This window comes from Chelmon rostratus, chromosome 9 (genome assembly GCF_017976325.1).
Source record: "Chelmon rostratus isolate fCheRos1 chromosome 9, fCheRos1.pri, whole genome shotgun sequence".
Taxonomy (NCBI): Eukaryota; Metazoa; Chordata; class Actinopteri; order Chaetodontiformes; family Chaetodontidae; genus Chelmon; species Chelmon rostratus.
This window is the reverse complement of record NC_055666.1, coordinates 13672173-13695196: the sequence shown is the minus strand read 5'-3', so window position 1 is coordinate 13695196 and position 23024 is coordinate 13672173. Positions and strand designations below refer to the sequence as shown.

Here is a 23024-nt window from a genome sequence, read left to right as displayed (position 1 = left end):
TGAGACGTAATAATGGCTCTACAAGCATTTAAAGGTGACCTACATTTTCACATGCTCTATGTGATTTGGCAGTTCAATAACACTGTACACATTTTGGTGTAAGATTTAGAATTTGGCACAAAAGTCAATACTTCTTTTAGATTTGAGTTGGTGTTTGAGAGCTCAAAACAGAGGCCTGGATTTGACCACAGCATCAGGGAGACTGGATCGGGACCGGGGTACAGTTGGAGCCGGACTCCTCCACTTGTTGTAGTTAAAGCTGGGGCTGAATCGTGTTCGGCTGTGCTGAGGTGGGAGGAAGCTGGGGAAGTGAACGGGAGGCAGGGTGAGCACCACAGGCTTCAGCACCTCCTGATGAGCTCTGCGGGGACGGGCAAGCGGGGCCAGCAGGGTGGTAGGATGGGTGGAGGTGGAAGTTGTAATGTTGAAGACAGGGGTGATGCTTTTCTTGGGTGTGTTGTTTTCTTTTATGGAGGAGGAGGTGCTTTCTTGTTTGGAGAAAGAGAAGGAGCTGGACACAGTGTTTTTCAAGACCTGCATGCGCAGTGCCTTGGCTTGTCCTGAAGGAGAGAAACAATGACATAGAGGTCAGAAGGAAGTGACCGGATTTTTTTTCTCAAAGCATTGAGAAAATGGGATGGGAATTAATAGCACAAGACATTACATGCTGAACTATTTCTGTCCGAGAGAGAAGGCTGATACCATTCTCATATGGGAAACGGTTAGCTTAGCTGTAGATTCATATTCACACAAGAAGCTACAGACTTTAGACAGGTATCAATGTTCTCATCTAACTCTCAGTGAAATAGTGAATAAGTCTGTAAACCAGAGTGTCTCCTTTAATCAGCTGCATGTATCCCATAAGATATAAAACAGAAGTAATCCATCTCACCTTGTGATGGCTGCTGCCTGTCTGTAAATTCCTGATGTCCAAACAAAGTAGTGCCATTGCCGCCTTTGGTCTCTTGGGTTTTGGATTGACTACTGACAGAGGTGTGAGCTTGGGTTGTTTTTGGCATCCTGTTGGTATGGCCACGTTGCTCTTTTCTGGTGAGCTGTTTGGAACCGATCCTGTCCAGTATGCCTTTGGCATTTGCCCTGACAAGCACATCGTGTGGTGCCTCTTTGACCTCTGGCTCGGGCTGTTAAGAAGTGACAAAGCAATAGATTTTATTTTCTGAGACATGACAAAATAATTGTTAGGGTGAAAAATGTGTTAGTGAATGATGTACCAGGTGACCACAGGCCATCCAGACACTCAAGAATAAAATCAAAGAAATATTGTACGCTAATATATTAAATAAGAAATATGGCATCACACACCAAAACCTGAGTTGGCACAATGCTTTATTTGTCCCAAAAAGAACATTAATCACATATCCACACTCTAAAATTGGTAAAGGAAAAAAGATAGGAGGTAAGGAAAAGAGAGGAGAGGAGATGAGAAGATGGGATAAATGAGGTGAGGAGAGAGCCACCTCGTCTTTGCTGCTGGCTTTTGTCTATATTGTTTAAGCACTAAGCAAAATCATATAATCAACATTTAATGGATACACTAAAAAATACATTTGTTTACCATAGTAAAAATAAATAGAATTAATGGTCTAGTTGCTGAGCAAATACGTAGTACTGGTGAAGGAGGAGAGGAGGGGAGAGGGGAGGGGAGGAGAGGAGAGGAGAAAGCCACCATGTCCTTGCTGCTGGATGCAGGGTCACCTGCTGTCTCAGCACCAGCCCACACAGCAGCCAACTGCACTCCTCAACGCCTGAATTATTCACAAGCACAGCGCACACTACGGGGACATGCAGCCTGTGTGGGTTTATGTGTGTACTTTGTTTTTAAGTGCTCGGTTGTACTTTAATGCAAATGCGTATATGTGTTTGTACAAGCTGTCTGTAATTCGACGCAGACAGGTATATGTCCATGCATACTGTAAAGTGTGCATGTGCATACGAGGAATGTGGATTTTGCACATGTGCATGAACTTATACGTGCTGATACACACAGGTAAACATGCGTCAGAAGCACAGCTGTAATGCAGTCTTTGGTGGACGCCCTGAACTTCATTGATGCTAACTCATACAGACAGGGGGCAGTGAATTATTCAACAAACACTCTCCCTTGCCTCCCTTTCTTTGCCCTCACCCCTGTAAATCTCACTTTCTCTCCATCTCCACTAACCAACTATGCCGTATAAATCTCTCATTTCCTTCAACACTCTGCCAAACTTAACTACCACAGCTACCCTGGAGCTGGATCCATACTTATGTCCAAACTCGTTAAATCAAATATATCTTGGAAAACACGAGCAAATTGAAATTAAACTCATCCTAAACAATAAGGAAAACAAAGGCAAAGTGGAAAGTGTAGGAATCTGAATCCCCTGTTAGTAATGTCCAGATTCGTCCTTCAAAGGTTGGGGTCTGTCCACCTGTGACGTACTCTGCATTCTCTGGAAATCAGGCCAGAAACACATCACTTGACTATCTTTATTGTTCCCAGCTGTTTCTGTATGGCAGGCTCATAAAGAACTTTACTGGGTGCCGCTACGACAGTTGATGTAAGCCTGACAGCATTCAAACACTTACATAATTGCTATTTTTACGGTGCTTTTCAGAGTGCCACAATAACCTTTGATTAGCTGAGTTTATTAGAGGTAGGGAGAAAAAAATCCTGTTTGAGGCACCATTACAGCAGTTTGATTATCTTTTCATTTCTATCTGTGGAGGTATAAAACATGATGGATGGCCAGAATAGAACAGACACTACGGAGAGCTCTGTCACAACCGGTGGGGGTAAGATGGCTTAATATCCCCGTGCTGGCATCATAACCATGAGAGCAGATTTCATAATGTGAAGGAGTATGTTGTGGATTATGAGGATGTGGGGAAGCCCGGTCACACAGGCTTGATGAGGCTTGCTGATGCACCTTTGCCAACCTTGTAGATCCACTGCAACACACTGCGCCTATAACCTTACTGTCTCACTTAACAACCAGCAACAAAAATAACACAGAGGTAGAGGGGGAGAGAGGGGTAGACATAGAGTCAGGTAATAGCAGAAAGGAAAGAGGGTCCGTTTGGCCGAAATATAAAAACTGATAGAGAGAGACTTTATGAAGCAATGAAAGCTTGTGAACAGACACACAGACTGATGCAACAGAATCACAGACAAAGTGCATCCCAATTATTAGTGTTCATGAAAGAGAATTTATCAGAGAGCTCCTCTCAGACACAGACATTGTTGAAATTGCTACAGTAAACCCAAATCGCTTCAAAGACTCTTCTACAGTGTCTAATTTCCAAGTGCAGTTCATTAGCACCTTCATGGACATATTCTCACACAAAAAAGTGGACTAGATCTGGTTTCTCCCGATTCTCCTACTTGTTTTCTGCTTTTGGTAATGAAATCCGAGACCACCTCTCCGCTCGAACTGCATGCTCAACCTCTCTCACTCATCTAATCAGTTCATCTCATCCTGACATACCTTTTTTCTGTTTCTTGAAGATGACTTTTTCCCCCCATTTTCATTCACACTCACCCCGCCACCTTCTCCACCTACGCTCTTTCTCTCTGACTGCTGATCAGACTCGGACGAGACACCTGCGTCTGTGACCCAACATTCCCATCTCGTCTGGTGGCTTTCCTCCTGTACTTTTTTCTGTCTCAAAGATTTGACTGACTACCTGTCACAGCCTGTGATGGTCATTTCCACCTGATCTCATCTTCAGTAGCCTGGCTCCCAGCTTGCCTTCGCCTTTCTGCTCAAAGACTTTAAAAGGGCCCTGTTTCTACACTTTGAAGACAAACACGCTTCAGTTTCCCACAGGATCAATAGTTTTTGACAGATAACAAAGATAACAAAGCTTGTGCCAAGCTTCATCATAATTCCCATGCTTGTCCTAAAGCTCAACAATCAAACTTTCACTATCACCCTGTGTTTGCGTCTGTGTGTATCATGAGAGAGCCAACTGTGTGATGGCTTTTCAGGGCTCAGAAGAAAGCAAGTGAAGGACAAGGGACTTTCTCAGCAGACAAAAGGGATCAGTCAGTGTTTAACTTCAGTTTGTACTGCATGTGTGTGTATATATGTATGCATGTGTGTATACTCTGAGATCTTTCTCTCTGCAGCACTTTGAACACTGAACAAAGGCTCATTATCACACACACACTCATACACCAGGGGTCCGTTTCACAAAGCAGGTTCAACAAACTCTGAGTGTAACCCTGAACTCTGAGTTGATCAACTCTGAGATAGGAAACTCTGAGTTTTCGATTCCACAACAGCAGATTTGACTTAGTTTGATTAACTCAGAGTAGGTTCACCTCGAGTTAAGCGCGTGCACCGCAACTTTAAAAAGACAGCATCAATGGAACCCCGATTTGAGGAGTCACCATGGCAACGGGGAAGCGGAAGGCTGCCTACTTCACGCCACTGGAAATTAGACATTTTAATGCGCTCATACAGCGAATATGAACACGTTTTTAGGCGGAAGTCCAACACCGCTGCAGCTGCGAATGAGAGGGAGACGGCGTGGGAGAACATTGCTGCTCGGGTCAATGCGTGAGTATAAATGTAGTCCTTTGAAATCACAATAATATTACAGGGCAAAACTGCTTGAATGGTTGCCTATTAATTTATTTCATTTAGGTGCAATCCCGCGGGGGAGAAGCGCACTTGGCAGCAGCTTAAAATGAAATATGAAAACATGGTTCAAACAGGTAAGACCTCTGCATGATCTCATGGAGGTAGCTACCTCATTTTGATCATGTTTTACATTGTAAAGTAAATATTAAGTGGCTCCCTTTCAATGTAAAATTGGTTATATTGTGTTCATATAATGTTTTGTTTTTTGTTAACGAATGAAATAAAATTTAAAAATGAAAAAAAGTGTTCTCATCTATATCATGTTATGTTGAATAATTAAGCCTATATTTAAACTAACACAGACTTTTACTCAGCTAACATAAAGAAGGCAGATGCACGAAGAACGGGTGGTGGCCTAACACCGATAATTGTCTGGAAAAGCAAGAACATCGTGGTCTGATAACTATCTCCCGACGAATATTTAATTCTCTGCGCAGTATCGCTGCACCTTCATCCACGGGATCATGATCAAAAGACGTTAACATGCCATGTTAACGAAAAAAGTCACCACCTACTGTGCCTAATGGATTTCCACTGACTGATATTTTTCATGATTTTTTTTTAATAACAGACGGCAGAACTATGCCAAAACTCGTCTGCCGACTGAATGAATGAATGAGGAAATGAAATACGGTGTGTGTAAAACCTGGTCCCGACCAGGTTAGGTTCATAGAGTCTGTTACTGCGGTAACTGACTCGGAGTTTAACTTACCTCTGTCTGTGAAACAGGCTTGAGTTACCTCTCTTTCTCTGGTTTGACTTACCTTCCTATGTGAAACAGAAAACTCAGAGTTTCCCTCATTTCAGGGTTAACATACTCGGAGTTTTCAGTAAACCTGCTTTGTGAAACGGACCTCAGTAAGTCAAGCAAGATTCTGGTATCATACTGGGAGTGGTCATGGTCAGGTACAGGTCTATTGTTTGATCTCTCCTGTCACTGAAGACCAGACAGTTCTGGGTGCACAGTCTGAAAGCAGCAGCAGCTGCAGCAGCAGCAGTGGACTGATGAACTTTTTGAATGAGCTATAATAGTTTCACAAATAATAATGTTCACAAAGTAAAATTATCATATAGATAAACTATGACACCTTGCGGAAAAAGATGGGATCCCCTCTGGAAAAGACTTGCATTTTATAAGAGACATGTTTTCGGTTTTATCAATTATTCTTTTTTACAGTTTTGTTTTGTTTTGTTTTGTTTTGTTTTTTGAGGCAGCACCTCGAAAAACTGCAAGTCAAATAATGTTATACTGGCTGCAACACTGAGCCATGACGGTTTATTGTGGTCACTACTATGTTTAACAAAACATTAACACACTAAATTGACCCTGGACATCCTGTCGTAGATAAGTCTAGTGTTAAGATAAATATTATAGTGAATATTGACAATGCATATACCATCTTTTCTTTGTCAAATCAACAGGGTTAACCACTGCTTCCCTCTCTGTGGTTTTTATTTATGTGATGCTTACCTCTCTTTTGAGAACAGCCAGAAAGCAGCCATTGCTTTCTTCTGAGGACTCCAACATGAAGAAGGGGTCAGTTTCCTCAGGGTCCTCAGCATGGCCGAGAATGCTAAATGGGGATGGGCTAAGCCTAGATGTAACACAAATATACACACAAACACAAATACAGGATACAAAAGAGCACATAAAGGCAGCTGCTAAAAATATATCTTAAAACAAGCCACTTTAACTAAGTAAGGCAATGCGCATAAATCCACTTGTTATCTAGGAAAAGCCAGTGTGATCCATACGAGTAATGCTCTGCGTTTTATTCATGAGCCTGAGGCAAGGCCAGCACACCAGGCCAGCTCACTGCAGTCAGGACTCAAGTCTACAGGACTGGTAAACTTCAACAAATCTTAAGTTCTTCAAACCACACGTACACACACACATTCACACACAGAGAAAAAATATATATATAAAGTACATCTATGCAAAGGCAAGCTGTCTGAAAATCTTTTTTCCGCCCTTTTCACAGCATTTAGAGACATGAAATGGTAACTTTGATTATGTTTTCACTGACTCTCCCTCAGTTCAGCCCGAGGTGTGCTGAGACTTTGACAGAAGCCTGTCTGAAGGGAGACAGACAAACAACCCAGCAGGCTGACAGACAGCGAGGCAAACAGACAAAGAAAGACGATGACAGAGACAGATGCAGAGTGTGCACCGAGGTTCTGAGGAACAGACACAGAGGCTGACCTGAAGTTGGCTTGTTTCGGTTCTCCCTCCTGCTCAGAGCGGAAGTTGGCCTGCTCCAAAGCTCTGCTCACCACCTCCTCATTCTCCAATGGGTATGATGAACAGGTAGAGTATACCACTGCCAAAACCTTAGGGACTATACAAAAAATGTATGCATTGTATCAACATATTGTATGTACAGTATGTAAATATAATATAGATACACAACCTCTGTCTGTTGAAAATATATTGCACTTTTATATAAATATAACATATAAATTGTTTAAATAAACTGAATGTAAAATAATCTGTAACAAAAACATTAAAATAAAGCTGCCTCACTGACATGAGACCACACTCCTAACAACAAACTCATTTCATGTTCAATTTACAGCAGGAGGACGGACGAGCACACACACATTCAAGTGTTTTTTTCTCTTATTTTATGACAATTAAATTAGATTATTCAAACTGAACTGTCCTCCTCATCAAGCGCTCCCTTTGAAGAAATGGGTTCTTGAATATTAATTTTTTCGCTCTGTTTTCGTACGTACATGGCTCATCTCATTCAGCTGCTCCTGGCTTGTAGATTTGTGAAGCTATCGGCCGTTTGATTTCCTTCATTTGAGCTTTGATTTCTTTCTTGCTCACTAATCATAGCCCGACAGAAACAATTAACACCGAGCTGATAACAAATAAAATTTGCTTGGATGTGGCAAATCGGCTCCAAGCGAATGTGAAATGTTGCTTCTAAGGAAGTGGAACCGTGCACTATGAATGTGTTTGTATATGTCTGTGTGAGCATTTGTCTCATAGGCGTGTGCCTATGTAGACGTACTGAAATGAGATCATTGACTTAACCAAGTCGAGGCACTCGATGCACACCCACCATTAATTAACAGTCTTATTAGAAAGTATCTACACTGGCAAAAACATAGACGAGGGCCGATCAATGGCTGTGTGATTAGAGGAGCTGGATTTCAATGCCCCTGACAGAGAGACTCCACCTGCTCGATGAGCATGACCCAGACCAGCACAGACAGAAGAGCGGTGAACAATACATGACAGACTGCGGCTAATGAGTGCAGCTCATGGATGCCGATTTACATGCTACTGAATGGAATAAAATACAACACACAGAACACAGAGCAGATAAGTATTGACTACAGAAGAGAAATGTAACATCTGCTCCAATTGAATATGATGTGACTTAACAAAGTAGATCCCCCTGACACATTCAGTTCTACAGATTGCATCTACATACATGCAGGAATGCTGCATCAGACTGTGGCTGACCGGCACAGAGCAACATTAGCATTCCTAATTAAGCCTCAGACTATCTCCCAGGGATACCACAAGCTTCAGCCCTAATGGCAAACGAGATTAGATAATTAGGAAGTATAAGCTTCACTGTGTCAGAGAGGTGAGAGAGGCTACGCGCTCCAGACTGAGCTCATATGGTATGTGTCTGAGTGTGTGCATGTCAGAAGGAGAGCAGGTGGTTCGACACTCACATTTCAAGGCATGATGAATATCCTTCCTCTGCTGGGCTACCAGAGCTTCCAGTTTGCTCTGGGCTATGGAGCCCTGGGATAAGTCCTGCAGCAGGTCTGTGTCTAAGAAAATGAAGAAGCATTTCAAAAGAACAGAATCTCTGTTTTATTAACAGATCTGAGTGCATTGCATGTAAATATGAGTTATGCATAAGCAACATAAATGACATCCGCATATGGTTGGGAAGTGCAGACTATGATAGGATTGTGGATGGATCATCAATAATTATCAACAATATTTAAAACTAGATCAAGCATAGAGATAAAATGCATTAAACAGAAATTGTTGTTTACAGTCATACTCTTCATCTTCAGTTTAAACACAGAAAATGAATTAATAAAGTCATGTGACACAGTTGTTCGACTGAAATTGTTCTATTTTAGGTTTATGGATTAAATCACTGCTTATCAATGCATTCTGCTGCATCAAACCTTAAAACCAGTTGACTACAACTTTACTTTTGAACGACTAGTGTGCAGGATTTAGGGAGATCTATGTGCAGAGCTGGAATATAATATTCATTATTATGTTTTAATTAATGGATAATCACCTAAAAATAAGAATCATTGTGTTTTTGTTACCTTAGAATGACATGTTAATATCTACAGAGGGAGTCTGCCATGTTTCACCGCCATGTTTCCACCGTAGCACAGAATGGACAAACCAAACACTGGCTCTAGAGATTGTATTTTTAGCATCCACCATGAGTTCTCCTATATTCTTGGGAAGGTGAGTGCAGATCTTCAGTTGGTTGCAGTCTGCAACGTCACCACTAAATGCCAATAAACACATTGGTCCTTTAAACCTTAGTTTTTTTTTTGTTTTTTGTTTTTTTTTTGGCTAAAATAACACTATTGCTCCAAAACATTTACTTCCATATTTGTCCATCAAGCCTTTTATGAACACATAGAAGTAGTAGTGAGAGTAGTAGTGGGAACTAAGCAGGGTTAGGAATTTACACAGTATGAATGTTGCAGACCACCAACAGCTTCTCCCTCTGCTCTATTTCAGTTTGGACACAGTATGGTGTAACGCAGACTAGGCTACAACATGTATTTCAAATCCACACCACTGCTGTGGTGCATAGATCCATAAGTACCTCCATTCTCTTGCAGTATGAATTCGACCGGGTTGCTGACTGCAGACACAGAACACTTGGGGGTCAACAGGATGATGCGCACCTTCTGAAGTCGCTTGTCACCCCACTTGTCCAAAGACTGGAAATCCTCAGGTATCAGCTTCACATCTGAGCGAAATGTACAGAGTTTAGGGCTAACCACAAACACAAATTTGCTCAATGCTATAAGTCTATTCACAATGCCCTGCTATACTTCTTTGTATAAAAATACATGCCCTGAGGGCATCTTATGCAATTATAAAAAAGGCAGCTTTTGTCACATGCGCTTAATTGTTTCCCTAATGACTAGCTGCAAAGGCAGTATATAATATTTGCATACAGCTGGGAATCCAGTTCCGTGTCTGCCAAGAAGAGCCTCTGACAATTTGACAACAACAACTACAATTTTTTTTGTTCTGGTTTTTAAATTAATATCTTTGAAGAAAATGGTCATCTCATGAAAAAATTTGACAAAATTAAGTCATTTCACTTTACCATAATGGTCATTTTGAAAAAACAATACACCAGCGTGACAAGGCCTACAAAATATACTCAGTTTCCTGTTCTCTCTTTCATTCAAGTAAAAGACACATGAAAACAAAGACAGACTGTGGAATCATGAAAAAAGACAACAGATAGACTGCTGTTTTCTCTGCTTCCATGTCTATCTCGTCTTTTTTCCTCTCATACAAAGACACAAACAGACACTGCACTCGTGGACACATCCATTTTATGCCTACTCTTGCAGCCCATGGCAGTGACAATCTGCTGTAGCTCCTCCCTCTGACCGCTTGTACAGTCACCGACACAAACGTAGACTGTGGGCTGGTTTTTGCCGTTGGCTTCATGTTTCGCTGCAATTAGGGAGGCAGTGTGGGAGACAGTGAGGCCAGAGAAGCTGCCCACCATAAGAACATCTCCATCCTCTGGTAGCAGGGAGCACACCGCATTTGGGCCCAGGCCACAAGATTTATCCTGCAGACACATTGAGTAAGAGCATGAGTTTGATAAAAAAGACTGACAAAGCTCAAACAAAAAGATCTAGAATCAGGTTTCTGCACAGTAGAAACACTCTACAAACTGATGAGACAACAAACTAGAATGAGAGAAAGTAGGAGAAAAAGTTGCAGTGTATGGGAGCGGTAAATAGAAAGGAAGCGGGAATAGATGAGAGTGGAGAGGGAGTTTGGAGCAGCTGTTGCAAAGCAGGTACAGGGGGGAGGAGAGAGGAGGAGAGGGAGCAAAATGAGGAGTACATAGTTAAAACAAGAGTGCAGTCAGATTAGAAATGTCCTTCAACCACTGAGGTCCCCTCTGGAAATAGTGCTGAACGCATCCCTGTGGAACCACTGGGCTGTCTTGAGTTTCTGTACTTAGTATCCAGATCACAGGGTTTGTCAGGAAAGACAAACCAGGAAGGAGGAGAACAAGGACATTTTAAAAGACAAAAGAATAGCAGAGAGAAAGTGTGACAGAGGCTCATAAAATGGAGAGAGAAGGAGTTGATTAATTATAGGCAGCGGTGTTGAATATTTGATTGAATTTGGCTGCAAAATCAGATTTAATTGTGTTGTGGTGCTGTGTGCTGCTTACGGTTTGTATGGCAGCTTGACTTTAATGGAGAAGAAATTAAATGATTAAACCGCTCTCCCCCTCCCCAACCGGAGGATTCTTTATGGCTCCGAGTGAAGTATGACAGGAAGTGATGTGAAATATTTGTATCTGGGCAAACTAATCTTAGTTGGCATAAGGGATCTCAGTCTTATAATCAATTTGAGCAAGTCCATTACCGAAGTGAAATCATAACTATCAAGGAAGACTGATGGGGCTGAACAGATTTCCAAAGCTCTGTGAAAGTCTCCAGGGAGAAGGCTGCACTTGTCAAAAACCTCCTCTCTCTTCCCCCCAACCCCCGCCCCTCTCTCTCTCTCTATGTGCAGCTTGTACCTGGATGATGAGTTTGTGGTTGCTAAGCAGCTTGGTGGAGTACAGCTGAGCCTTCAGCTGTGCAGGGAACACCAGTATATCCCCACAGTGGAGATCCTGGCAGAAGGTCTCGCCCTCCAGCTGCCCAACTGATTTCACCTGTGAGAAACCTGCACTCTTCAGCACACGTTGGACCTCATCAAGGCTAAAGGAGAGGAGGGGGGTGGGAGGGCAGATTCAAGGAGGCCGAGGAGAAAGGAAAAAATAGGAAGACTATAATCATAGATAATAATTGTGTATTGAATTGCTACGTCACCTTTTACAAGACTTTCATAATAAAATGTGCTATAAAAGCCATCCAGGTACACACATGCACACACACACACACACACACACACCCGTACACACACCACTCGTCCCAACAGGTGACCTTTACAGTCCCAAAGCTTGCTGAGGGTTGTTGCTGATTGAATCTGTCCACAGCAGCAGGATTTACACCTAACTGAATCAGCCTGTCGGGGCGTGTGCCAGAACACACATTAGCACACACACACACACACACACACAAAGACACATAGACACATGCATATACACACGCACATACACACAGTGGTTTAATTGGATGTCAGCTGGGCACCTGGCCCATAAAACATTGAGCAGCACCCCACATTAAAGGTCTGTGTGTGAGGGCTTGCACATACTCTTTACTGTATATGCTTACAGTGCATTCCTGTGTTTTTATTTACAGGTGTGCATGTACAAGTGTACGTTATCTGCTTCTAAGTGTGTCAATGAGTGGTTTATGTTTCTGTGTGCTCAGCTGACCTGCTCTTTAGCGTGTTGACCCAGGCATGAAGTGGAAGGCTACTTGATCTCTCCTGTCTCATCTTCACACTCTCCGGCAGGATACACTCAATGGACGGGAGATCATGTTTGATCCTGCAGCGGGCCAGAGAGGCTGCCAGCTTGGTTTTAAACCTTCATACAAAACATACAAAAGAAAAAGATTTTTATATTTCTTCCTCAGTTTCTGCTCCATTTTTACAATCCTACTGAAAGTCTGGGGTCTTTCTTCTTTTTGTGGCCTTTTCTCCATTATTTTTCTTTGCTTACCTAAGGAGGTAGCTCTCCACATCTCTAACTTCCTGTATGATCTCATCCTCGCCTTGGCGTTGCCATGGGAGGAACTTTCTATCCTGGAAGTCATAGAGCATGACGGCAACAAGGCTCATCTGATCATCTGGCTAGAGCATAAGAACAAAAAGTACAGTTAATTGTTGACTTCTAGTTTTAACAGGAGAACAATGAAAAAGGAGGGACATGAAAAGTCTGAATGCTTAATAGACAAAATTATCTTTTTTAATAACACGACTGAGACACAAGCTTTTATTTCGTGAATTATGCCTCAAAGGTTAGCTGCATAAAGTACACACCTGGAATGCACATGTGCACAAAACCAAGCTAACAAAACCTGACATCTGCTAATACTGGGCAGGTGATTACTCCCTTTTGTTACCTAATGAGGGGTACAGTGCAGCGATACAATTTATCTGTATTGATTTAGAAAATAATTATCCACTTTGCAGAAACTGACACCCACATACACACACAGTAGCTCAAGGGTGTCCTGCCATGACCCCACTGCTGCCACTTAATTAAACATAGGAGGAAGCCTGAGTTATATCTCTATGTCTCTCTCTCTCTCTCTTTCTCTCTACCTTTCTGTCCCTAAGGGTTGGAGGGCACTAGCCACATTAGTGGCAGATGGTGTTCCACAGCAGCAACAGCTTGCAACATCCTCACTACTGGGCTAATGCTACAAGGGTTTATGCTGCAGCTAAGGAATTAGCCAGCACTTATTATTCATTCCAGAGGATTTAATTTCATCTTTGGAAAGGTCGGTTTCACAGGAAGGTTGTGGCACTCCACTTTTCCTCTCTCATCTCTCAAGTTCAACTTGCCCTTTGCCAAGGTTAAACCCTTGGGTGTGGGAAAATTCCGAGACAATAAGTTGCCTGGCAACAGCGTCCCATGGTGGGAAACTGGTCTATAGTAAACATGCCCATGACGTAAGAAATTGGCTTGATCTCACTTAACTTTGACTTCTTTTGAATTTTATCATGTAACCATAAACTGGATTTAAAAATAATGTTAGCATTACTGCTAAGCTGCTAAATGCTAGATGCTAAACTTGGGCCAATGGTAAACTTCAGTATTATGAGACTATGAGGCATTATTACATGTTGATTTTTAACATTAAACAGAGCAAACTGCTATGTGAACTACTTTCAAGTAGATTTAACTGTAATTAAAGTTTCATATGGCTCATTTTGCATGGGCCATGGACCTATTGCACGTTAAATTTGCCAGTGTACCTAATATGCCTGCCTCACATCTATATTGTCACATTGCAATTTCCATCCTCCACAGGATTTACGCTTCATTTTCTCTCCCCATTGTGCTCAAATGTGCCTCTGGCTCTTTCAGCACACAAGTCTATCTATATCTTCATTTTTCATTCTTATTTTTTCCCCCAGCACCCTCATGTACCTCCCTTTTTCCAGCCCACCTCTTCCCTCTCCCCCACCTCATTCTCCTCTCTCTATCAAGGTTGAACTTTATAGATGCCATCAGTGTAAAAGGAGGTGAGAGTGAGTTCTAAAGACTGTCTCATTGTGTCTGGGCTTTATTGTGTCGCCAAAGGGATGCAGAGTAACGACCTGCCACTGACACATAAGGAAACCCATTCATTTCACCCAGGGTCATATTTCATGAGGCTATAGTGTGAGTGTACTGTATGCGTGTGTCAGTATGGGGATTGCTTTGCAAACACGCATTCATGTGTATTAATGTCTGTATATACAGCATCCCTCACTGAAGTAGACATTGCTCATCTACAATCTTTATACTCCATGACAGCTCTGTTTTCTGTTTACACATTCACAACCTCATGCTTTCATTACTCTGCTTCTCTACCTGCGATGTGCACACATGCTAGCTCTGTGCATGTTTTATCACCATCCAGACTGTTAGAGAAAACGCTACAGCAGCCCTCCTCTTTCCACAGCTTCTTTTATGTTGAGTGTTAAAAGTAGGGCAAAAGTACATGCCAATCTCCTCCAGAGGATACCTCTTCATTTAAGCAGCAGAGCATTCTTCCACAATCTAACAGCCGCAGGTTCACGGCTGTGCTGGAAATCTTTCTTACTACGACTATGCAGCATATTCTTAGTATCACTGCTAACATTCAGCACACCAGCTCTAGGACAAATGTAGGATAGACACAGAGTAGAATACACCCAGACGTGACATCCAGGACACAGCCCCTGGCTTGTTATGGCATTTTGGTATCATTCCTAATTAATGGGGAGTTTTGCTTGAGAAAAGCAATAAAGGAAAAGACACATCCTACCACATTGTACCTTTTACATGTGTTACTCTAAGGGGAGCAATTATCATTGATTAGGGCAGGGAATATAAAAGACATTAAGTGCATTGTGAGTTCATGAAAGGAGAGTATCAGTGTAATACATCAATTTTGCTGTTCCTGACGTCGAGAGAACAGAGCAAAGACAATGAGAAGAATGAAGGGCAGGATATGAGTATTGGAGAGCACTGAGTAAACCATTGTCAAAGGATTGTGAGCAAAGGAGTTTAGGAAAGCAGCACAAGGTAAACAAAGATATAAAGGATAGCCTGGTAACCTCCAAATGTCAAGTGTAGCTATCAAATTTTTGAGGATTTTTTCAGCAGCAAACTAACAGATATCCCTCGCTGTCAAATAATAACATGTTTATTTCTCTTAAACCACTGCTACACTAAAATATACTGTTCCTATGGAACTCACTTACCATTATCTGAGTAAGGTAAAAGCAGCTGTCAATCATGATGTCCTCCAGCAGTTCTTGATCTGTACAGAAAGTAAAATGAAAATGTAGTAATGAAGATTTCCATTACTAATTACGTGCCTGGGTAATAATGATGCATATTAGTACCATCTTTTATATCAGTGTCTAATCGTCCCTAGAAACCAATCGTGACTCTGTCTTTTGGAGCATGAGATAGAGGCACTAGAAATTGCTTCCATCCATTAAATGGTAAAATATATGCTACAAAGGACAAATCCATATCTAATGATGAGAACATCTCTAGAAAAAAGAGAGAAAAAAGATTAAAACAAAGAGCAAGAGAGGCACCTAGAGGCACCCCAAATGACTATGATTTAATTTGAAAAGATAATTCAATTAAATGGGAGGGTAGTTTGCCCATGATTAAACGCCTATTTGGTGCTTAATTAGAGTTAATCTGATCTTGCCCTATTCCTTTCATCTATTGTGTCTGGTGAGTGGGGGTGTGTGTAATCAGAGGACTAATGACATGAATGACATCTGAAGTAATGAACAGGTTACATCTAAACATGATCTGTGAAATCAAATATAACAAAAACCTATGTATTTCATGCCAGACTAGACTGTGTTCATGTGAATCTTGTTCTTTATTTCATAAAATGCCTGTTACCTGCAAATGATGTAATGGTGACTAGATGAACAAACTTTAGTAATTTTACACTTACAAGCAGATACAAATATCATAAAACTTTAATTTGGTCTGTTTTTCCTTTTCTTCCAAGGCTATATAATTGAACTGTGCTTGACCTTCATTATCAAACCTGGACAGCAGTGTGAAAAAGGTATTTATGAACTGTGACGTGGTGAGAGCTACTGTGTGTGTGAGTTTTTCATTCCCCTTATATCATGAAGGCAGCAACTTTCTCTATAGCCTACAGGATGCTTTCTCTCTGAAATATACATAAACACACACACAGACTTATCCCTTCCATTCCCATGTGTGAACAGCGGGCTCTCCCTCTCAATATGAGGGAGATGGAGATGCAGTTTATCGTGTTAGGATTAAAGAGCAGCTGCTTTCAAAGCCACACTGCAGGTAGTGTTTGCTCATTGCACACACTGGAAATGGGGAAAAAGGCTAATTTCTTTATCGTGGATTAGTTTCTGGAGAGGTTGGAAAAACCCTCTTTATGCTACAGCGGAGGAGTAAATAAAAGGTGGGAATTAGGTAAGTATGAAAAACCAGGGTTTAAATGTTAATATGCGTGTGCAACATGTGTCTACCACATGGGCAGTTGCTTTCTTGTGTGATTCTTATTCTTGAGAGATACACCTCTTAAGCAGCAAACAGGAGGTACGCCCAGGCCAGTGTCAATCCACTGTGACACCATGGAAACCACAGACACTGCTGTTAACTTATCACAGCATCACAAATCATGCCAAACTGTACTCTGTGTCTCAGCCAAATACACACTGGGTAGATAGCATGTAGTGCAGGAAAAATTATCTGCATACAATTACATTCACATGTACTACACACACAAACTGCCAGGTACACAAATGAATGTATGCATGTAATACATCTTATCTTTAATTAAGGAAACAAATGCATATCATCAGCAGGGGTCTAATTTATTAGACCCCTGCATTTGCAGGTCAATGGAGTTTACAACAGTGGCTATTCCTGCAGAATGCCTTAAAGATAAGCCCCGAGGAGATATCCACTCAGTGCACACAGAGCAGCACAGACCCCAGAGGGAACCATGATGGTTTGGTCTGTAGAGGTCATCGTCTTCCGCATGCTATAAATCACACACAGTAGGTTGAGTAAAATACAGAGAAAATCCAGCTATAAATCACTTAAAGTAGACATCTTTCCACAGCTAACACAATGCCTGGGTTCAACTTGTGGGACAAGACAGAATTTCTCAAATCACTCCTGACTCTGGAAGCTGACATTTAAAAAATGGCTTTAACTCAGTCTCACCAAAAATTATTCCTACACCAGCAGGAGGCACTAGTCATCTCAGGCCTCCATCCAAGTATTACACAATGAACGGTGACTGATGGTGACTGTAGTCAAACAAATCCTTAGTGAAAGGGCCAGACCTGAATGCAGGCTCCTCATCTCTTCAGCCAGGCCTCTGTTTCACACTGTTCCACGTCAGTGCACACGATCGCACATGAATCTTACAGAGGACCAGCCAAAAACAGTGTGCGCCATAAGTTAAGCAGTCACCATTGGACGAAATGGCAAATCTGTCTTACATATATACATATACTAACCACCTGCACATTTTAATATTGAGGCATACTGGTGGTTGCTGCTCTGATTGTGGTCAAGGACAAAAAAGGCAGTCTTAGTCTCGCTTTCATCTCTAAATCCAGCTTAACACAAAGTGGTCCAAAGAACCTTTCTAGTTGCACACAGAGAATACAGCAGCTACAGTCATCTGACAAGGGCGTCTGGCATTGCAGTTGGACAGTGTGGACAATGAGGCAGAAACACTCAGAGGAGTAGCCAGGGGAAAGAAAGAGGGAAGCAGAAAAGAAGGAGGAAACGGGACACGGCCAGAGACAAGGTCAACTAAATTTTTACAAGCAAAAATGACTTTACATAGTCAAACATCTGTCCGACCCTCAAGCACTGAGAACACAAAGTATGAGTCAACAAGTAATGAAACCTTGACATAAACATAAACTGCCTCTAGGTCAGCGATCAAGCAGTCACTCAGATGTGAAAAAAGGCTTTTTAAAGAGACAGGAGAGGTCAAAGAAATTGAAAAGCCCTGAAGACAGCCCCAAGAGACACAATGAAGTGAAGCAGGACAGGCAGAAAAGGGAAGACAAAAAGGACTTGACTGCTAATGTCTGTCATTTGGGAGACTTCAGCTTTGTCTTTGTCGATAAAATGTCAAATCTTACACCAGAGTAAACATCATCACCAACTCTCACTCCATATTTTGTATTGACGGATATTCACAGGAACAGATAAGTCTGTCTCCTCAGCCACCCATACAGAGCTTACTGAGCGACTTTTTTTGTTTTAACCAGATAAGAATTATAATCACAAGATCAATACCAGAGCTCATTGGCATTTTGCTCTGTGTGGTTTTCGCTGCAGAAGCATTTCTTCCTTAGTTTAACAACTGACCTCAGCTCAATTTTGGATCAGTCATTCCAAGGCAGTGCACGAATTATGTGTTTTGTGTGTGTGTGTGTGTGTGTGTGTGTGTGTGTGTGTGTGTGTGTGTGTGTGTGTGTGTGTGTGTGTGTGACTGCCGGCATGGGTGTGTGTCACAAGCAAATCAATTTCTGCACCAAAAGTCAGGCTGTTCGTAGGAGGAAGAGGAAAGATTAACATTGGCTCCCAGGCTGTGTCATTTCTGCTGCACCCAATTTAACAGCCGGCACAAGTGAAGCTAACATGTGAGCAAAATACATATATGATCAACAATCAGTGCACAGGCGTCCTCTCGTAGAGAGAAAAAAAGTGTGATGTATAAAAACATTGGCTTGGCAATAAGACCTCTGAGTTCTCTCTTATTATCCCCAGCAATCAAGTCGATTTCACCCTGTAATGTAAGTGCTATTACCAACAGCTGTAAAACTAATATAGGTTACTACAACAAAGTGCTGGGGCTTGTGATGATGGATATTTTGAGGTGATCTGCATTAATTGTGGGACATGAAGCCTGAGGCTTATCCAAGTTCAGCGGATGGATAGTTAGAACAAAATCATTCATGGCTACAAGGGTGTTCCTGCCACCCTGACCTCTCCTTCCACTGAGAACGCATTAAATCGATTCCAGCCATCTTCTTGCATTGACAGTCGGCTCACCTCCCCTCCCATATCACCATGGTGATTACACAGGCCTGTGACTTCGGTCACCCAGACCCCACCCTCATCCCAGATAACAGATTATGGGCCAGATTGATTTGTAGCATCACACAGAATTCCCCCTGGTCATTCAAGCCTTTTTTTCTCTTCTACTTGCCCTTCATCAATCTATCTATATCCAATTCTATCAGTCATTTAACTTCCCCAGGGTTATTCATTCTCATTTCAAATGGCTGTTTGTTTGCCTGAAACCTAATAGGTTTTACTTGTAGTTTAATGTACCTGAAATTAATCAAAATAGGGGTTGTTGAACACCCTTTGCTGGTGTCCTCACTCCCAAATTGTCCAAAAGTGTTTAAATTGTTTGGATTTATACATACATACAAGGTTGATGGGAAAAGAAAGGAAGGAAGGAAAAATGGAAAAACAGTAATGACAAAAAGTTCAAGAAATCCAACCAACTTCACCAAAAAAGTCACTTTCATACTCACATTTAAGTGTATTGAAGGCCAGCTCATAAGCTGTTCGTTGCATGAAATCATCTTTGACTTCAGGTAATAAGAGTCCTCGCTCTTTGCCATAATTCACCAAACGGTGGGCAGCAGGCTTCTCCAGGTGGTTATTCTGGAAGATGACTGACGCCAGCAGGTAAACTCTGTCTGGAAAGCCCAGCTGACCTTGGCTGGTGGTCTGCAGCTCTGGAGAAATGGCAGTGATGTTGGCTGGGTCATCCAGAGGAGTCTGGCCCTCGCTGCTTGCAATCTGGGCAGCAGCCTTTTTTGTCTTGCATTTGGAAGAGCAACTTTTTTTTTTCACCATCTTCTTAGAGTTGTGTTTTCTCTCTGACACCTTAAAACACAGCAAAACTGTTACTTTGAGGACTTGAAAATGCATAAACAACCCACTCATACACAAGATTTTGTACACAAGATTTGTTTATGAGTGGGTGACACTCAAAACAAAATTTCTGACTTCAGGCAATACAAATAAATTACTTCACCCATGTTAGTAAAGTAGTAGCATCACACTGCAAAAAATCATCTCTCAACAACAAGAAAGAAGTGGTAAAATGGGGGAAATCTTATTTAAAATAAGCAAAATCATCTGCCAAAAGAAGAGGGCAGTTTCACCTACCAAGGTTTTTAAAAAAGGGTAAAAAAAAATATATCTCATCTCAAAGAGTCCACAGTTGTCTTAAAATCAGCCAGACTAAAAACAAGTACATTTGTCTGGATACAAAGAAATTCTGACTTTGACAAAACTGTTTTGTACTTGTCAGTGTTGATCAAACAGCTTTATATTTCTGGAAATTTTCGCTTCAGTTATTAAGTTAGATTTCAGTAAGAAATAAGTTAATAAGAAGATCGTATTAAGAGAATTAAAAACGAAAAAGCCTGAATCAAGTGAAATGTTCTAACATAAAAACTGCCTGGTAAGAAGATGTATTTTGTCAGAGAAAAAACAAGTAGACATTTGATTTAAGATATTTCATCTTACTTACATTTTTGCTTTTTGCAGGGCATTAAGTTAAATAATCTATTTGTGAATAAATGTCCTTCAAATATTATTGCAAAATGTCGTGCAAATAAGTGACGTTACACTCAAAGCTGACAGTAGAGCAATGGAGCCTTTTGTTTTGGTACATTTTCTGTGGGCTATTTACCTTTGCTTTGTTTCATTTAGTATAAGTTTTCTTATCAGGTTGCAGGCTTTTGGACTAACGTTAGCTAACACTAATCACTTTAGCAAACATTGTGACGTAGCCTGAATTATTAAATTAGCTTAGCTAAAAATACAGCAGACTGTAACGTTACATTCTGAGGCACATTGACTTATTATTAATTGAATAAAATTGATTCTGTTTTGAAAAAAGCGAAGTTAGCTGTCGGCAACTAATGTACCGTTGGTTAAAGTTAAGATAAACTGTTGGAATAATTGTCTTAAGTTAGCTAACTACAGTATTGGTTTAACCAAGATGGCGACACTGCCTGTTAGCAGCGATAAACTACAAACATATTTCGGTGTCATTCACGTTACCTTATGAGAAGAGTGTCCTGTTTTCTGTCTCAGAAACACTGTGCTCGTATCCAGGACTCTTCATATTCACTGGTGCGAGTATGTGGTCTCACAGTACAACTGTTAGTCGCTCTGTTAACCTTGACTGGACTCAAAGTTTTCACTGCCAATAAATTCCCCACGTTATAAATCTGGGTCCGTTACTAGGCGAAGGGCGTCTCCACAGATGTTTACTGCGACCCTCTGCTCACACCCCGGAGTCTCTTTATCGTTCCTTTATAGCAATGCGTTTGAGCCTTTAGGTACACAAGATTGTGTCCTCACATGAAGACAAACTTTGTAAATATCTGTCAACACCGTTGAGCACTTTGGATTAGCGTGCCTCCGTCACCATGGCAACCGCATGCTAATTTCAAGGTCCCGTTCTTCACGGATCGAGAATTAATCTCCTTAACGCTGAATGTCCTCTGTCTATCTGGAACAGTGCGGGCTTGTTAAAGTTTTACAGGGCATTATGTCAAACGAAAGCTAATGACAACACTGGTGGACAGTGACAGATAAAGTAAATCAGTTGCCAATGGCTGCAGCTGCTGTTTCAAAGCCAGGTTCCCATAATGGGAGCTTCGGCCAAACGCAGGGGCGAAGGTAGCGAGGAGTTATGGACCCTGTCCCCCCCGTGTCCTTTCCCCTCCTCTCCACAGCCACAATTATTACATCTGAGACAATCATCCCAGCTACTGTATGTCTGTGTAAAGCTCAAACCTAAACACATTACCACCAGACACATCAGTCAGCTGAGATCAGGGAGCTTACAACAAGCAGTTCTCTGTTCAAAATCTGTCTGTGTTGAGGAAAAAGGTCAGCACAAAAAAACTAATGACAAGCTGTACCTCGATCCTTTACATTTTGTTCTCAATAGCAGTCTTGTGACATTATTTGATGCATTTGTATAATGTGTCATTTGTTCTATTTCAAATGTAAAGCAAGGTAAAGTGAAATGTGCGGACACTTCAAATACCTTTCCATAAAATCAGACAGTAAAGCTCTTCAACTACCCCCACAAATATGTCATTCTGTTCAGATTTTTTTCGAATTGCTTTCAAAGCCTAGTAAAGAGTCCAAAATAACAATTTAAATCTCTTCTTTGTGATAAGATAGATAACAATGTGAAAGTGTGAAGTTTGCCATTACAGAAATTACAGCAATACAACCGTGTAAAAAGACAAGAAATAGCAAGTAAATGCAGTAAGTATGCAAAATATACTTATAAAAGTACTCAATATGCAAAATGACCCCTCTTAGAGTATTATAATATCATTTTAGATTATTATGATTTATGAATTAATATTACAGCAACATGTTAATGTTGTGGCTGGTTGAGATGGAGCTCATTTTAACTGAGCTAACTTTAGCTGTAAGATTACCAGTTGGTTTTGTATGTGACATCTTAATTGCAAAGGAACTGGGCACTATGCAGCTGTCAGATAAATGTGATGCTGTACATCAAGTACGGGGATTTCTCTTCGAAATGTGCTAAACAACAGTAGTTGATTGAAAGTACTTCCATTCCACCACTGGTTAGTCACTGGTGATTTAAATGTATTATCACAGTGATTTTCCCATTCTGTTTGTAAATCTAAGTGATGATCCTCCAAGTGAAATGTTGTAAAGCACTTGGTAATTTCCCCAGCAGTCTTTCAATCCACGCCTGTCCAAATTACATGGTTCACACTTCTCCTGGTCTCCCATGGTGATTACAGCCTGCTGTGGCCCCTGCGGCTCACTGAGCACTAATGGAACACAATGCAGTCAGCTTCCCTCAGACCGAAAATGTAAGATATTCTCACTTATCGGATGCATTGCGCTTCAGCATGACAATCACTTTAGAGAG

The 23024-nt window shown here is 41.3% G+C and overlaps 1 protein-coding gene across 1 annotated transcript; it reads right to left on the bottom strand.

Moving 5' to 3' along the window:
- Positions 1-162: 162 nt before the first annotated feature.
- Positions 163-21290, bottom strand: LOC121611953 (putative methyltransferase NSUN7). Its single transcript, XM_041944689.1, has 13 exons — positions 21155-21290; positions 19609-19966; positions 15280-15338; positions 12542-12672; positions 12254-12406; positions 11450-11633; positions 10243-10477; positions 9485-9631; positions 8346-8447; positions 6853-6988; positions 6121-6244; positions 893-1142; positions 163-560 (listed from the first exon to the last, which is right to left on the bottom strand). The coding sequence occupies exons 2-13, from the start codon at positions 19934-19936 to the stop codon at positions 163-165; spliced, it is 2247 nt and encodes a 748-aa protein (XP_041800623.1). The 5' UTR covers positions 19937-19966; positions 21155-21290.
- Positions 21291-23024: the final 1734 nt, after the last annotated feature.